An 18,717-nucleotide genomic window follows, 5' to 3' on the forward strand; every position below is an offset into this window, starting at 1 on the left:
TTAAGGGAGTGGAACATCTCCCTTATGAGGAGAGGCTGAGGGAGCTGGGTCTCTTTAGCTTAGAGAAGAGGAGACTGAGGGGTGACCTCATTAATGTTTATAAATATGGAAAGGGCAAGTGTCATGAGGATGGAGCCAGGCTCTTCTCAGTGACATCCCTTGGCAGGACAAGGGGCAATGGGTGCAAGCTGGAACACAGGAGGTTCCACATAAATATGAGGAAAAACTTCTTTACAGTGAGGGTGACCGAACACTGGAACAGGCTGCCCAGAGAGGTTGTGGAGTCTCCTTCTCTGGAGACATTCAAAACCCGCCTGGACACGTTCCTGTGTGATATGGTCTAGGCAATCCTGCTCCGGCAGGGGGATTGGACTAGATGATCTTTCGAGGTCCCTTCCAATCCCTAATATTCTGTGATTCTGTGATCACAATGTAGTCTTAGAATTTGCTACCCGTACATGCTACTATCCGTATATAAAACATAAATATGAACGTTATTTTCACATTTTGCAGAATGTGTGTAGCAGGTGTGGTTTTCAATTTGCAGGTTGAGTGGCTGCAGCTGAAAGGTTGGATTACTTGCTGAGGGCTTGTAAAGATTTTTTCGCCCTTTCAGTGTTAGATGATAGGTTTCGCTGGAGGAGGGCAGCATAAAATGAGAGCAGCTCTATCCACTGACAGCTCGTGATGCCTTCACAGAGGTGATGGGGAGGTTTGCAGTGTTGGGGTGAGCTAGAGACAGTGTCAGTGATCACGAGTCAAGTGCCTTGGAGCTTCAAGGAGTCTGGGAAGGAGGGACATCTGGAGTGTCCTGGTACAGAGGAGGTTACGGATGCTTTTCTTGCTGACTCTGCTTGCCCCATCTCAATTCATTTGCCTCCTTCAAAATGTGCGTGCCCAAATTGTGCGTCCTTTTCCTTTCAGTCTTGATTTGAAACTACCACCTGTGCCATAGCTTTGAATCCTAAACAAGCCATGTTACTTTGTTTTAAGAAGACTCACAGAGTGGTTGGGGTTGGAAGGGACCTCTGGACTGTCACCCTAAAATGAGAACGAAAACGTAGGAACAGGTGAAAGCGGTTATTTCTGACTTTGATCACAATGAGTAAGATTTGGAGAATCCAATTTCTGGTGTCTGAGAAGCTCTCAATTTACAGCTGAATTTCAGTACAAGGTCATGCTATGCCTGTTACTTACTGTTGTGGCTGACTTGTCGTAGATGGATAGATATTTTTACCTGAGCACATTTTGGGAGCTGTGAAGTTGGTGGTATTTGTTGAATATTTTGATGCAAGTAAATGCAAAATGTTACTAATAAATTTACAAGTGAGACAAAATTATATAGTATTGTTCAAATTTATCTGTTTTTTTCTTGCATTTACTTACAGTGTACTTGTTAATCCTTTTTGAAACAGAAATATGCTTTACTATCTTAAAATCAAGATGAAATGACTTGCAGAAAATTTGCCCCCTTATGCATTCTCTTATACTTTGGATTTGATTTTACCTTTCTACAGTAATACAATGCAAGCTAATAAATCTCTCTCTCATTTTCTAGTTCGGGAATACATGCTACTGCAATTCAGTTCTTCAGGCACTTTATTTTTGTCGACCATTTCGAGACAAAGTCTTAGCATACAAGAGTCAACCAAGAAAAAAAGAGAATCTCCTTACATGCTTAGCTGATCTCTTCCACAGTATAGCCACCCAGAAGAAAAAAGTTGGAGTAATACCTCCCAAGAAATTTATAACAAGATTACGAAAAGAAAATGGTAACTTTTTTTTTTTTTCTTGTGTAATGATCATAGCAATTATGATTTAATTCTGAAATTGACATAGTGTTACACATGGAAAGTGTTCTTGGTCCTGCAGTATAAAGAAGAGGTGACCCTAGAATAAGGGTGTAACCCTGGAGCCATTTTGAGAGAGAATCCTTGTGTCTCTCTCTTTATGTAGAACTGAGTGTATTGTCAGTAGCTGCTTATGAAGTTGCTCGCTAATTTTGCCTCTCTAAGAGTTGTATTTTTATAACCAAAATTCACTGTAAAGCTTTTGTTCTGTGCTTAAAAAACATCACTCTTTGAATGCAGGAATCAGTCTCCCAAACTGAGTGTGTAGAAAGGACATTAAGACTTCCTTGCAGAATCTAGCTTAAAAACACACAATTTTTTAAATTCGTTTAGAATTTATGCAGTACTTAGCGTGGCCTACTTTGTAAAGGATTAATGAATTTTAAAATCACTAAGTAGTTTTGGCTAATTTTTTTTTGTGTAATTGATATCCAAAATTTCAGGAGATTTCCAGAGATTTTTAACATTTCTTGTTTCTTATCTGCATGTCTAATTGTTCAAAATGCTTTAGAAAATAATTTGATGTTAAAATATAAATGAAACCTTGTAATGTACTACTCAATTTGTATATACTTTTATAAAAATATAACTTTTTTTTCTGTAAAAAATAACCACTAAATTTAAATAAACTGTATGAGGTACCATATTTAACACGGCTGCAATAGACATGTTCATACTGTTGTAATCTCTCCAAGACTATATATGTAGACTAAAAAAGTGTTTACATGTTATGAAGACCATCTCTGTAGTAAAAACAAGAAATAAAATATTACAATGACATCCCTAACTTGAAGTGACCCCTCCAGCAAATGCACACCATGAGTTGTAATAATATTGTTTAAAAAAGCTCTCAGATAATGTACAATCTCTTACCTATGCAGAATAGAAAACTGTCATTCCACTCTTCGGTAAGTATATTTGAATAAGTATGCTTGTATGTTGATGCATTTACAGAAATAGTTGATTATGTCAATGAACGTTGGCTAACTATGACAAACATGGAGAATGGTTCAAATGGAAAGCAGAAGAAAACCACAGGAGCCATTAAGTTATTTTTAGAAAGTATTCTTTTTAATGCTTAATTATGTTATGACACTAAAATGCTAAGCAGGAGAAGGCAATTGGAAAATCTTCCTTAGAGAAATCAGATGTGAAAGTTCAGCTCTTTTTGGCTTTTGGGGTCTCTTAATGATGATACTGTCACCTTTTCTACAAATAAATGGCTAAATTGTCTGGCAGTGATTACGTGGACATCATATATGCTATTAAGTGCTTATTGTAAAGGTAAGTAAGTTTGAGCTTTAAAGAAGAGTTAGTTAAAGAATCAGGTAGGTATGCAACACTGATCTAGATTCTGTTCCAGTCAGTATCCACCTATACCAAGGTGATGACTGAAAACATCTTAATATATTCCAGACTACAATACTGCTGTTTCATCTTTATTTTTAAAGTCTGAATTCAACATACTTACATTAATGCCTTAAAGCTTAACTATCTGGGAAGCAGCTGCTGACTTGAAGTCAGCTGAAGGTATACTGTTATGTTTGCTTAAATTTCTTCCAATCGTAAAATGAACACTGTAGCTTTCATTCTGTTGTACTTAATGCTAATTTACTGACTGGACACATAGCCCTGAGAGGTCCATAATGTAACACTGTGAAGAATCTCTGAAGTGTTTTACCTCAAGAGACTTGTAGCTCTTGTTCTGCCTTGACTTACTTGATTGAATAAAGACCTTACAGTTGGCTAGATTAAGAGTGGAACTTACTCTTGCTTCTTAAAACAAGTGTAGTAGTTCATTAAATAAACTACTTGGTTCATACTCTTGGCTGACCTGTTGCACTACTTAACCTCTCCAAATGATCTAGATTAGCATCAAATTCTCCTTACTTTGCTAATAACTCGGGATTTTTTTTTCCTGTTTGAAGTTTACTCCTGGATGCCATCAAGTGAATGATAGTAAAGCTTCCATGTAGTTCCTGTATGCACTTCAAAACAAGTTTCACTGAGTATCTTTTTCATTCATCTTTCCAGTCCGGGGAACTATCCCTCCGCTGAAGACCAGTTTCTTAGTATATTCTTGTACTGCAAGCAAATTGCAAGTTATAATTAACCGAAGTAATTGCACATTAAAAGATTTGTATGCTATTAGCCAGTGATATAGAATGCTTTTTAAATCAGCAGGTAAATTTCCTTGTAACAATTCCTGGGCAGAGAGAGAGCTATTACTAAATCTGATTCAATGCCTTTACAGTTTTCTTAGTCCCATTGCTAATGTGAGGATTTGTAGCAGCAGAGGATTTCTCAGGTTGATATCCCAGGGGACTACAATAAATTATGTTTTCAGGGTAGTGCCAATTTGAACATAAACAAGAGGGTAGATTTGTAAGAAAGAGAATTCAACTTCATGCTTTGATCTGTAGCATTGCTATACATTGCACGTATGTACCAGTGAAACTATTCCCCTTCCACTGAATTAATCCTAAAACTATTATGCTTAGAAATGTTGACAAACTGAGGACATGAAGCAGAAAAGCATAGTGAATCCGTTATTATCTATCCAACAAGTCCACCAGTAATAAAGGTGCCACATATACCAATCAACGCAATATTTCAGATCTTGAAAGACAAATCTATTTACTACTTAAGTCCTAATTTGAAACCTGTTTGCTCTTGCTGTGGCTAGAATTTTAGGCTAATTTGACATGGCTTCTACAAACACTACCTTACTTAAAAAGCTTTGAGAAAGAAAACAGTTGTTTAAAAATACCAGTATCTTTTAAGTTTTTAGGCTTAATCTTATTTTCATTGCTAGTATTGATAGCACTGTGCTTATGACAGAGCAGCAGTGGACTTAAAACCCTAAAAGTGAAAATAAATAAAGCAATGTTTTGAGCATTTATTGTTCATGTTCTTCCTGTGGTAGAACATACAGACGATGAAACATTTCCTGTCATAAGTTCTCAGTGCATTTCTGGAAAATATCAACATCTAATGCCATTTGAGATGCCCTGTGTTATCCAAGACATTGACCTAAGCTTGGCAGAGATAGTATAGCCTCTGTAGGAGATCCAGATCATCGTGGATTGGCATCTGGCGGTTGGACAGGATAAGCTGTAACATTTCAGGTGGCACTATATGTATACCTGTGTTCAGGTAGTTGAATCATGCTCTAGTTTTCTTGCAGAATGGTTCACTCTTCCGTTAATTCTGATCAGCTGAGAGATTTCGGTGAATGTAAGCTGACTTGCCCTCCCCTCTTCCCACCCCCTTTATTTTTGGATTAGTTTATGAAGTACGCATTTTGGGTTGGTGTTGTATTGTCGTGAATGATTCAAGACGTGAAATAAAGACTGGTTTTGAAATTCGACTTCCTTTAAAAAACTTTTTTGTAGTATAGCACTAACCGATTAATTAAAAAAATCTTCTGTTGTTTTATCTTGTAGAGCTTTTTGATAACTACATGCAGCAGGATGCACATGAGTTTTTAAACTATCTATTAAATACAATTGCGGATATCTTGCAAGAGGAAAGAAAACAAGAGAAACAAAATGGTCGCCTACCTAATGGCAACATCGACAATGAAAATAACAGCCCGCCAGACCCAACATGGGTTCATGAAATCTTTCAGGGAACATTAACTAATGAAACCAGATGTCTTACGTGCGAAACTGTAAGTCTGTACACACTTGATAAAACGAATTCTTCCATGTTTCAGAACTTCATGTTTCATGATTCATTTATCTCAACAGACTAACATACTAGATTAGTTTCTTTCTTTAGAAATCTTACATTTGTATAACATTTGCATTTTTTCTTTGTTAGTGAGAAAATTTCAGCAGATGATGCATGAATTGTAGGAAAAGGCTTTTGGTCAATATTAGGAAAATGCCCAATTGAATGTTCGTCAGTGTGATGATAATCAACTTCAAAATTTATATTAGAGAATTCTAAATTGATGTATTTGTAAAAGCAATGAAGCCTGCTACTTGGGGATGTGGAGTTCTTCTCAAATTTGATGTCTTAATAACTATGTCATGCTTAGTGATACATTCCATAAATAAGTATTCTGAATCAGTTTCCACCGATTTCTAGTTTTTAAGTTTAAAGCCATTGAAATCAAGATACTATGGTTGACTTTTGGCACTGAAACAGTAGACTGGGATTCTCAAAGAACATAACTTAATGTGCAGGAAGAGTAATCCTTTCCAAAATGTCTGTCCACAGGAATTCTGCTAATGCTAGACCCTGAGAAATAAAATTCACAGAATCACAGAATGGTTAAGGGTTGGAAGGGACCTCTGGAGATAATCTAGTCCAACCCCCTGCCAAAGCAGGTTCACCTAGAGCATGTTGCACAGGGTTGCATCCAGGCGGGTTTTGAATATCTCCAGAGAAGGAGACTCCACAACCTCCCTGGGCAGCCTGTTCCAGTGCTCTGCCACCCTCAAAGTAAAGAAGTTCCTCCTCATATTCAGATGGAACTTCCCATGTTTCAGCTTGTGCCCATTGCCCCTTGTCTTGTCACTGGGCACCACTGAGAAGAGTCTGGCCCCCTCCTCTTGACACCCACCCCTAAGGTATTGATAAGATCCCCTCTCAGTCGTCTCTTCTCCAGGTTAAACAGACCCAGCTCTCTCAGCCTCTCCTCATAAGAGAGGTGCTCCAGTCCTTTGATCATCTTTGTAGCCCTTCGCTGGACTCTCTCTAGTAATTCCTTATCTTTCTTGAACTGGGGGGCCCAGAACTGCACACAGTACTCCAGATGTGGCCTCACCCGGGCCATGTAGAGGGGCAGGATAACCTCCCTTGACCTGTTGACCACACTCTTCCTAATGCACCCCAGGATACCATTGGCCTTCCTGGCCACAAGGGCACATTGTTGGCTCATGGTGGACTTGTCCACCAGAACACCCAGGTCCTTCTCTGCAGAGCTGCTCTCTAGTAGATCAGCCCCCAACCTGTACCGGTGCATGGGGTTATTCCTTCCAAGGTGCAGGACTCTACACTTGCCTTTGTTGAACTTCATGAGGTTCCTCTCCGCCCAGCTCTCCAGCCTGTCCAGGTCTCGCTGAATGGCAGCACAGCCTTCTGGTGTATCGGCCACCCCTCCTAGTTTTGTGTCATCAGCAAATTTGCTGAGTGTGTACACTCTGTTCCTTCATCCAGGTCACTGATGAATAAGTTAAACAGGACCGGGCCCAGTCCTGACCCCTGGGGAACACCACTAGCCACAGGCATCCAACTAGACTGAGCACCACTGATCACAACCCTCTGGGCTCTGTCGTTCAGCCAGTTCTCGATCCACCTCACTGTGCACTCATCTAAGCCACACTTCTTGAGCTTTCCCATGAGGAGGTTATGGGAGACAGTGTCAAAAGCCTTGCTGAAATCAAGGTAGATAACATCCACTGCTCTCCCCTCATCAACCCAGCCAGTCATGTCGTCGTAGAAGGCTATCAGATTGGTCAAGCATGATTTCCCCTTGGTGAATCCATGTTGACTACTTCTGATGACCTTCTCCACATGCTTAGAGGTGGCATCCAGAATGAGCTGCTCCATCACCTTTCCAGGGATGGAGGTGAAGCTGACCAGCCTGTAGTTGCCTGGGTCCTCCTTCTTGCCCTTTTTAAAGACTGGAGTGACATTGGCCTTCCTCCAGTCCTCAGGAACCTCTCTTGTTCTCCATGACCTTTCAAAGATGATAGAGAGTGGCTGGGCAATAACATCTGCCAGTTCCCTCAACACTCATGGGTGCATCCCGTCGGGGCCCATAGATTTGTGGGTATCCAGTTTGTCTAAATGATCTCTAACTTGATCCTCCTCAACCAAGGGAAAGTCTTCCTTTCTCCAGACTTTCTCTAGTACCTCCAGGGTCTGGGATTCTCGAGGGCTGGCCTTAGTAGTAAAGACTGTGGCAAAGAAGGCATTCAGTAACTCCGACTTCTCTGCATCCTCTGTCACCAGGGCACCCTCCTCATTCAGCAGCGGGCCCATGTTTTCCCTAGTCTTCCTTTTGCTGCTGATGTACTTAAAGAAGCCCTTCTTGTTGTCTTTGATGTCCCTTGCCAGATTGAATTCCAAGCGGGCCTTGGCCTTCCTTGTCGCCTCCCTGCATACTCTGACAACCTTCCTGTATTCCTCCCAAGTAGCCTGTCCCTTTTTCCACATTCCGTAGACTTCTTTCTTCCATTTCAGTTTTGTCAGAAGCTCTTTGCAGGTCTCCTGCCCCCTTTGCTTGATTTCTTACTCATAGGGACGCACCGATCTTGAGCTTGGAGGAAGTGATGTTTGAATATTGACCAGCTCTCATGGACACCCCTGCCATCTAGAGCCCTAACCCATGGGATACCCCCAAGAAGGTCCTTGAAGAGGCCAAAGTCAGCTCTCCTGAAGTCCAGGGTTGTGGTCCTACTTATTGCCCTGCTTCCTCCACGCAGAATCCTGAACTCCACCATCTCGTGGTCGCTACAACCCAGGCTACCCCCAACTTTCACATCTCCAACCAGACCTTCATTATTTGTGAACAAAAGGTCTAGCAGAGCACCTCTAGCACCTTGTTTTCTCCACCACCTGTGTCAAAAAGTATCGTCAACGCTCTGTAGGAACCTCCTGGACTGTGGGTGCCTAGCTGTGTTGTCTTTCCAGCAGATATCGGGGTGATTGAAGTCCCCCATGAGAACTAGGGCCTGCAATCGCGAGGCTACTTCCAGCTGTCTGTAGAAGGCCGCATCTACTTCCTCTTCCTGATCAGGTGGCCTGCAGTAAACCCCCACAACAGTGTCACCTGTGTTAGCCTGCCCCATAATTCTCACCCATAGGCTCTCTCTCATTCTTCATCCTTCCCTAGGCTCAGCCTGATACATTCCAGTTGCTCTCTCACATAAAGGGCAACTCCACCTTCTTCTTTGAGTGAGCTACACTAAAATTTTCTTCAATAATAGTTCTACAATAAGAGAAAGCACATATTTCAGAAAAACTTATAATTGCATTTTAACTGCTTGAGAAAGAGAAAAAGCAGCACAATTTGAAAATTACAGTAATTCTGTCATCATCTATGCCTTAGATATCATAAAAAGCTACGTGACTATTTTTTATATGACTCTTCATACCTATTTTCCTTAACTCAATTACGTAATGCATATATTTCAGCATGACATTGGAAAGGAGGAATTAATCAGATTAAATCTGTATATTTCACGTGTAATTTTCTCTGTCTTCTAGAAATACCCACCTCTCAGTTATTTCAAAGAAAATAGTTTCCTACTGTCATATGTAATGTAACTGCAGACTTCAGTAGGTCATGGTCCTTTGAGTAATTTAGGTGCTGATTTCTAGCTACCATATTTTCTTTTCTGGTAGATTTCCCTTCCCTAATAACTATTTCATGGCAACTGTCAATTGCTTTTCTTTTAGTTCTGGAACTGATTTTTTTTTTTTGTTCTTGAAACATGAATTTAGCTTAGTCTCTTAACATGACTGACATCATTGCCTTTCCTCACTATGGCATAGTGAATTACCACTGTCAGGAGTTTGTATTAAGGACTGCACCTAAATCAATTTGAAAATGCTGATATGCTCTGTACCAGCATATTTTAGTAGTTATCAGCCCTGTCACAATTTTGAGAGTTTTACTATTATTGCTCAGTTCTATTTTTCTGTCAGCCATTGCTGAACAGGACATGCCATGTCTGTTTGCCACTGTGCCTCCTTGGCCAGTTGAATTTTAAATTCAGTGTTCTAATACACTTGTTTTAGTATATTAGAGCCTTTGTTTTCCAAGCCCTAGTAATCTGGAAACTATTTTATCGGCTTCTATCTATTCAGTATATCAGCTTGTGTCTAACTAAAACACAGTGACCTAAAAATGGGCACTTAGAACACATTTAAGTAATATTACTGTGAATAGTGTCTTATTTTCAAATATAGTAAGCAAATATGATTGTTTTAATGTTTATTGGAAGCTGTTGGCGTTTAGTCTTTCCGTGTTTAGAAATATAACTTAAGATGTCAGGAGCACTTGCATATAGCTCATGTAGAAGATTACACAGCAATAGAGGATGAATTAGTGCTTCTTAATGATAAGACAATAACCTTAGTAAATTTTTTAATTTAAATTTGGAATTTAATGCATGCTTAAATATAAAGCGTAATATATCTTTGCTCTGAGTGAGAATGATCATCTTCTAACTGGCCAAACCTACTCAAAGTTCCTAAAATCAACATGGCAAGATTTTATTCTGATTTCAATTGTTCTGATAATAGAAAAGAGCTTCTTTCCAGTACACACTGGGCTCATTGATAAAAAATGAACTGACTAAAGATTTATCCTCAGTTTAAATATGGACAGTGGAATATAAGGAACATAGATATGATTCTTTAACAAAGATTTGTGTCGTGGATCAAGCCACACTATAAAATAAATAAGTTACAAAACAGATTGTAAGTTGTCTTCACATGCTTTTAATGTGATTTCTTGTTATCATGCTTTCCCCTTTCTTTGATAGAGGCAGTATGATGAAGTAAATATTACAATTTTTTGTGACTAATTGATAAAAATGACCTAGAAGTTCGTTGGTTTTCCAGATTTCTCTCACAATTTAAGGAAAGAAAAACAGCAAACCAGAAAATAATGTAATTGACTTCGTTAAGATTCAGTTTGAAATGGCTAAATGTGGGCAGTACTTCTACAGAGAAAAATAGGAAATTGTCTTGGGTTAAAAGCACCAAACATATCAATAATATTTTCTCCAGCTGATAATCTTGCTCTTGTGTTCAAATGACTCTACAAGGTGTAAAATTCTTTGGCTCAATTCTGCTTTGGACTGAGAGAAGGCAATAAGGAAGATCTCAATAGTCTCTCTTACAGGAATACTATAGAAGCCTCAACTATGCCCTACTTTTTTTTCCTCTTTTTTTTTTTTTAAAACCAAGATAAATCATGTCCTTTGTTTCAGCTTCATTTAAAAATAGTTTCTGTCTTAGCACACATGGGAGCCTACAGTTGCGAAAGCTTTTTTTCAGTGAGCTGATTCACATTGCTAGTGAAATTCCAAACTGAAAGAAATACAGTTTCCATGAGTGTTACCCTTCGGAGTTTTCTGTTCTGTGCAGCATCAGTCATCAGAGTACAGCTGAGCTGTTTGAGTGTAGATTATGTCCATGATGTGGGAACAACATACCATCCCCTTTAGCCAGAATACTGCAACACCCAAATTCTTGACTATTATTTGGGTGCTTGTATTAGGAGCACTCAGATGGATTTTTGAACACATCAGGGCTTGATTCTGCAAGTGGTGAGGTTTTCTGACCATGTCAATCTTTGTTTCGTTCTATAGATGACTGAAATATATAGCATTGGCGACTTCAGTCTAAGGAACTTAATGATGTTTATTCGAAACAGAACCACTACAGAGGAGGGAGGGCGTGGTTAGGGTGGAGGGTGACTTTTTTATCATTTTTCTTTTTTTTTAAATTAAAAATGTATGAGTTAATGTGGGGGGGAAGAGGCACTGTTTGAATACTCATGTTCAAAAAATCTTAAAAATTAAGAATAGCAGTTTCTAAATTATCAACATAGACGGAAAAAATCCACTTGACTATTCTTTCAGTAAAACCTTTAATTGTTCCTCATGATGCTAAGTGCACAATGGACTGGTTAACCTGAGAAAGGTTCTTTAAGGCAGTATTATCAGTATTATCACTAAGAATGGAATAATTCCTTTTGTGAGCTTCTGGTTTCAGTACTCATCTTTTTAACCAAGCACAACACGTCCCTTTCCTGTTCTCCATCTCCTCCCCACCCTTACAGCTTCTGCGTGGGATAAATCTGCCTATGAAATCTTTATTGTTTCATGGAATTTTCTTTGATTAGACCAAGAGAGGAAGAATTAACTAATTGCATGTCTGAATAACATTGATCACATGACTCCTTAATTCCAGCTGTCCTAGCTGAAGGTTGCAGCAGGGTATTTTCTAGAACTGATTTTTTTTTTTCTAAGCCATTCTTAATCCCCAGGCTAAGATGATTTCCACCAGAGTTCTTAGTGTTACAAACTCAAGTTTGATAATTCCAAAAGTGGTTTGCAATGGGATATTTTGAAGAATCGTCCACACACCTGAACCGCAGTACATCACTGAAGACAGGAAATGTGCAGCGCACACTGAAGATCCAGATGGCTTTCTTTTTTCCACCCTAAAAATATCTTGGAAGTTTTCCATATATGTTCTGTTATCCCTTTAAAAGTATAAACATTACACTTCAGCATCTAAATGATGTAGTAGATGTGATGTATACTGGCATAGTAACATATTTTTTGTATATGTACGCTTACTTTTGGAAAGATTAGCTACAGAAGAGTGGGAGGAATCCTTGCCCAGTCCTCTCTCAGATATTAGTAGAAGCTTTTAACTTAATTTCATAAGTTTTTGGATTTGCCCAATAGTATTAATTCTCAAAAACAGTTGTCTTGACCACCTGTATTTTTCTTTTTATCCTCCATGTATGCTGCCCCTAGGAACTGTGTGTTTTTCATCTCTTGATAATCAGAGAACAACTTTCCAAATTTATTTTTGTTCTGAGTTGAGAAGGGAACATAGATCCTGGTGTGTTTTAAAGATCAGCTTACATTAGTTCTCCTGTAGCTGTTTAACATTTCCTACTTTCAATCAAGAAATGGCAGCCAGGCATCTTTTCTAAAAGCATTTACTGTTGTACCTAGGAGTCATAAAAGGCAGAGGACATTCTCATCAGTGGCATTGAGTATTTCTGAATACAGAGAGGAAACACTAGCGGACAAAAGTTAAGGTTGCAGATTGCTATTTTCTAGACCTTTTAATAACATAGTTGGTTTTCAGGGCAGCTGTGGATTTCATCCATCACCATTTTTCAGGATTTGTGATGGAATTTGTTTTCTTCTAGGATTTTCTTTTTTACTTTAATTGTTATTCTTGCGTTTTTGTAAGAAATGGCTACGCACCATTCTGTCTCTATCAGACCAAGTCCCAGGCTCTCATTTACCAACAGATTTGCTGCTCATTGAAGAGTATGAATCTAGCCTGGAAGAGGATTCAAAATATTTGTGCTCTTTATTAGGGACACTATCATAAGCAAATACATAACTTTCGGTTGGAGGGAATCATAGAGGAAGAACAGAGGTGAGAGCACTAAACAGAATAATACTAGTGATTGTATTCTTTTTGAAAAGAGTGAGTTGTAGCAGGAACTTGGCATTAATGTTGTTGAGCTGAAATCACAGAATGTCACAACTGACTTTATATACCCCCACAGATACATATACACTTTCTTCTTCCTCTTGATGATCTTAAAGGCCCTTTACAACTAAAATGATTCTATGATTCTTTCTGAACAAAATCAGAGACAGAGATTTAGCAAATCTCTGAAATAGAAAGGCTACTTGTAACAATTTTTAAAAGACTGTTGTAAGGTCAAAGATGCATTCTGGCAATAGAAAATGGTACTGAAAAACAGAGGTAAATTAGTATAACTAGTTTTAACTATAATATCTTGATTCTTTTTTCCTGCAGATAAGCAGCAAAGATGAGGACTTCTTAGACCTTTCAGTTGATGTGGAGCAGAATACTTCAATCACTCATTGTTTAAGGTAGATGCAAAAATCTGTATTTTCATAATTTTCTTATATCTGTTACCCAAAAAGCAGGAAGTAGAACTAAAAGCTCACAAGCTTAGCAAATTTTAGCTTATGTAGACTTAAGAGTATAAAATTATGTTTATATTGTACGTGTTTATATGTGTATTTCAGATAAGAAACTAGTATCTATAGATTTTCTTTTTCTTTTTTGTTCAGGGGTTTCAGCAATACAGAAACTCTGTGCAGTGAATACAAATATTACTGTGAAGAATGTCGCAGTAAGCAAGAAGCACATAAAAGGTATATCAGACTCACAGAGGCAAAAAAATAACCCAATGCATTTCATGAGAATACTCTTGTATTTCCTTGTGTTGTGTGTATGAGGCAGTAGGAGACTGTTCTTTTTCCCTTAATTTTTCTTACTCTTCTTCCACTTAACGGTAACTTGGTTGTATTCCTCTTGCTTGAAATCAGTGAGCCTACTTCCATGAGTAGTGATAATCCATATAAAGCATTTTGGGACTCCTTTGATCATTACTTATTTTATGAATGAGAAGAAGAGTGATCCTAAGATCAAAAATAAGTTAAAAAGACAAGTTAAAACAAACTGCCAGTGACTAATCAAAGATTATGGGTAATGATAAAAAGTCACTGATTTCATGTGACTTTTTAAACTTGGTTTTGTCTTGATGATAAAATCATTTTTCCAATTGCTGTAAGAATCAGTTTGATAGCACTTTTTTCTGATTCAGTCAGAATGAGGTTTGTAACTTTTTGTTGACTGAGTTTTTGGTTTCTTAAAAGTGTTTAGTTAGTTGTGGTAAACTTCTGCTTGACAGTGCTCCTGAAAAGCATCACAAGCTCTGTGGAAGCCTGAAATACATTATGTTTAAAAACAAGTCTTGTCCGCCTAATAATTTTTCTAGTCTTGTTTACCCCTTTGAAAAACCTCTGATTTTGTGTACTGTGTGGTATTTATTATCTGAGAAAGTATTTGGCTGCTCATGGATGGGTTGGAGGGAAGGGAACACTGACGTGCTCTACTCGTTATACCACTGATTCTGGTTATTTGGTTTACCATAGATTGAGCATATGGCTTTTGGCATATCTCATCTGCAAGGTCTGCCTTCACACGTTGCCTAAGCTTACTAATTGACGTGTATTAGAGGGTTGTGAAGCCAAGTCTGTCCTGTTGTTTTCTGTTGCCTGAGCTCTTTTTCTGTGTGGGAGGTAATGTGATCCCTGGGCATTAAAAGCTGTGTTGAAATAAACCTGTACTGTAGGCACTGCCATATTGGCAAAACACAGCTTTTGTTGTTTGGATTTTGCTTTTCATGTGGGGCTTGAGTTCAGTTTCACTACAGTCATAATTTTCTTCCACCTCTATAACATGGAGCTTATCTGTGATAGCGTTTACTCAACTAGCAACGGTGGTGCACTGAATTTCTTCACCAGTGAAAGAGCTGCTATTATCACAGTTGCATTATAAGAAGAGGACTTTCATTTTGAAAAAAAGAAATAGAGCAGAAATTATATCCCTGTCTCACTAATATAATAAAAATGTAACTCTCCCTAAAAATAGTCGCTTCTGTCATCTTTCTGCTCTTCTCAAGGTTTTTCATTTCCTAGTTCCCTTGTGGGCCATGGAGAAAATTTGGGTCTAGTGGGGTTTCCTACGGGTTACTATCAGTCTAAGTTTAATGAGAAAAAGGGAAGGAAGGTGAATTTTCAAGGATTTTGTCCCCAGTCTCCTATCCTTTGAAGAAGGATTGTCTTGTACGAAGGTATTTCCTGACATTCTGAAAACATGGTCTTAGTAGACATGTCTGAAACCTGGGCTGTATTGTTGAGACTTTTGAGCTGCCTTTCGGGGCTGAAGGCGGTTTGACACATCCAGCACAGCGCTGATCTGAGGTAATTAGCTGTGCCAAGAAGCAGAGCACTCTAGCTTGGTTGCCCTGTTAGTATGGGCAAATTTATTGCCCAAAGAGTGGAAGTCTGTTTGCTGCCAGGCCAGCTGTGGTTGGCAGATGAGGATTTGTAGGCACTGATGAGAGATCTCCATACCTCAAACTAGGGAAAGAGACCAATGAGCCCTCAGTAAAACTCAATTATCACTTTCTGGCTTTGACTGCCATAAAATAATGCTGCAACATTTGTACAAAATGATTGTGCTAGGGGGGGTCACAGCTGCAGGGGGGAGCGGACAGGGCAGGTGACCCAAAATTGACCAATGAGGGTATTCCATCCCATACACATCATTCTCAGTATAAAGCGGGGGGGATCACGAGGGTCTCGCTCTCTTTCTGCTATGGCCGGTGTCCAAGGAGGACTCCGTCTGTTTTCCTGCTGCCCCCGATCCCGATCCATGCATTCCTGAATCCAGCTCTCGACCGTCGCTAGGCCCAGCCCGGGCCTTCCCGGAGCCTGCCCTGCAGTGCCGGTGGTGACGTGGCTGACTTCAGGGGAGCTCAATCTTGGTTTTGTATATATATTTGTATATATTTGATTATTTCTATTATTGTTATTATACTCTTTTTCATTATTATAGTTTATTAAAACTGTTTTAACTTTCCAACCTGGAAGCCTCTCTCCCTTTTCCCTTTCCCTTTCCCTCTGGGGGGAGGGGGGGGGATAAGAGAGAGCATCTGCCGCAGGTTTAATAGCCGGCCCAGCTTTAAACCGTGACAACGGCGTTATCTTGTTTGGGTAGCATGAGGTAAGGTGAATAACAGTGGCCTATTTGTATCACATGGCAATGTTAAATAAATGGCTTGATAGAAAATCTGGAGTAATCCATATGTAACAAAGTGGTGTAACAAACCTTATTTTAAAAGCCTGTTTGACTTGGCTAGTTTACTGAGAAATTCAAGTGGAACAGGATCTCTGGAACAACTTTGTTGCAATACCTCCACGGTATACCAAGTGGGATCTAGGTTCTCCTTTGGGGAACTCAGGAAAGCTATGGGGAGGTATGTTTAAAAATGAATTCTGTGCTATGCAGTCATTGTGTCTAAATTATTATGTAGGTTCATCATGGCTGTTATATTATTATATATTATAGCTTATTATTTTAAATACATTTGAAGTTCTTTCAGTGGTTAAAATCCACCTTTAGTTTAGCAACACAGGACACGTTTGTTATTTGATAAACAGCCAATTATTTGAGCTTCTTTTAATGCTTGCAAAATTTTTTAAAGACTTCAGTAAGACAGGTTTCCTGTTTGTTGATATCAACTGAATGTTTTGGCTGGATATTGGAAAAACTGTTGGTTTGGGTTTTTTTTCAGGATGAAAGTAAAAAAGCTGCCTATGATTCTAGCTCTCCATTTGAAGAGATTTAAATACATGGATCAGCTGCATCGATACGCAAAACTCTCTTATAGAGTAGTTTTTCCTTTAGAGCTTCGTTTATTTAACACCTCAGGAGATGCCACCAATCCTGACAGAATGTATGACCTTGTTGCTGTGGTAGTTCATTGTGGAAGGTAATAACTCTTATTTTACACAAGGGATTTTTCTTTAAGTTTAACTGTGTTTAAAAAACAAAATCCAATATCACATAACTCTAGTAGCATTTAAAGACCTCTTAAAAGTTTCTTAGGAAAGAAAGCATTGTGGAGAGATGCTACCAATCCCGACACAACGTACGGCTTTCTTACCATGAAAGTTCTTTCTGGAAAGTGATAACAGTGTGTTTCACGTGATGGATCTTTGTATGAACCTAACTATGTTTAAAAAAACCCACAAAACACGTTGTATCATATAACTGTAATAACATTTAAAGATCATTTTTTTAAAAAAAGTTTCTTAGGAAGGAAGGCATTATAGAACAGAATCCTTTATAAAGGATTTCCTTTAGGGTGGGTTTTTTTTTAAGGCTTAAGCAACATTTTCTGAAATATATCCATAAATTATGAATTTTTTTGATTACTTTGTTTCCTTGCTTTCAAAATATGACTGTTAAATTTGTATTTGATTTTGCTATATTCAACAAATATTCTTATGGTTTCATGTCTTAAAATCAGGGCTGGTGCACAAACTGCTGATTGAGTAGATAAAGGCCCCAAAGTGGAAAATGATGACTTAACACCTAGAATCATAGAATAATTTACATTGTAAGGTCAACTACTTAAAGCTCAAAGCAAGGCTAACTTTGACATTAGATTAGGTTGAATTGGGCTCAGTGTCATGACTAGGAATGCTGATTTCACTGCCTCTTTGGGCAGTTTGTTCCAGTCCATCGGTGTCCTCACAGTGATTTTTTTTCCTCTATATCCACTCAGAATTTCCCTTGCTGCAGTTTGTGACCACTGCCTTTTGTCCTTTTGCTGTGCATTTCAGAGAAGAGCCTGGTTCTGATTTCTTTGTGACTCTTCTGGATTGGGTGGTGGCAGACAGCAGTTGGATTCCTCGTTTAGTCATCTCCAAGCTGAATAAAGCCAACTCCCTCAGCCTGTCTTCATCCATCTGGTGCTGTAGCCCTCTGACAAATGTAGTGACCTGCCACTGGACTTCCTCCAGTTTATCACTCTTTCCCTTTTAAACTGTGAAGGTCATGTCTGGAATCCCATATCCAGTTCTGGGTCTCAGAATGCAGAGGGGGAGGGTGGTTATCACTTCGCTGCTGGCTCTACTCTTACAGTATAGCCCTGCATACACTCAGCCCTGTCACCAAAATGGTGTGCTGCTGGCTAACAGCTCATGTTCTTGACCTCTTGGGCCCATGTAGCCAATTGGTTTGCAGCTGGTGCTGTTGGATGGAGTTAGTCTGGCACATGACTTTTCGTTTGTACTTGTTAAACTTCACAAAGTTCTTACCAGCCCATTCTTCAAACTTTTTGAAGTCCCTCAAAACAGCAGACCTGCCCTCTAGTTGCCAGTTACTGCCCTTTGTTCCACCCCCAACCCCATTCCTCCCTAGACAGACCTAGGATTAGACTAGAGATAAGATGTCTAGATCTCAAGTTGGCCAGGACAGTTTTGGAAAATAAGCCTTTGTGCCACAGTCTTCTGGGACACTCTTGTTCTGGATTTTAGGGAAAATAGAACCTGTCCATTTCTGACCATTCTGTCCAATTCAGACCATTTCTTGCTCCTTCATTCAAGCTGCAGTCTTGGAAACTTGTCCATTCTCAGAGCCATGGAAGGAGACAAACCCTGTTTTCATTGGGTTATGTGATTTGATACACAGACATGTCCCGCACAGATGGCAACCTTCCCTTCCTGATCTAGACATAAAAATTGTGTGAGTG

The 18,717-nt window shown here is 39.0% G+C and overlaps 1 protein-coding gene across 6 annotated transcripts in view; it reads left to right on the forward strand.

The window, feature by feature from the left end:
- USP12 (ubiquitin specific peptidase 12) overlaps nucleotides 1–18,717 on the forward strand; it is a 72,670-nt gene that overhangs the window by 19,359 nt on the left and 34,594 nt on the right. For 4 of the 6 annotated variants that reach the window (XM_068425038.1, XM_068425039.1, XM_068425034.1 and 1 more), the window contains exons 3-8: nucleotides 1,559–1,772; nucleotides 5,297–5,523; nucleotides 13,398–13,474; nucleotides 13,679–13,762; nucleotides 16,753–16,950; nucleotides 17,807–17,935. In XM_068425038.1, coding sequence (XP_068281139.1) covers nucleotides 1,559–1,772; nucleotides 5,297–5,523; nucleotides 13,398–13,474; nucleotides 13,679–13,762; nucleotides 16,753–16,950; nucleotides 17,807–17,935 — 929 coding nt within the window. The remainder of the gene's footprint in view (nucleotides 1–1,558; nucleotides 1,773–5,296; nucleotides 5,524–13,397; nucleotides 13,475–13,678; nucleotides 13,763–16,752; nucleotides 16,951–17,806; nucleotides 17,936–18,717) is intronic. The other 2 variants (XM_068425035.1, XM_068425040.1) reach the window with 1 other exon arrangement.

This window comes from Nyctibius grandis, chromosome 2 (assembly GCF_013368605.1).
Source record: "Nyctibius grandis isolate bNycGra1 chromosome 2, bNycGra1.pri, whole genome shotgun sequence".
NCBI classification, from domain to species: Eukaryota; Metazoa; Chordata; class Aves; order Nyctibiiformes; family Nyctibiidae; genus Nyctibius; species Nyctibius grandis.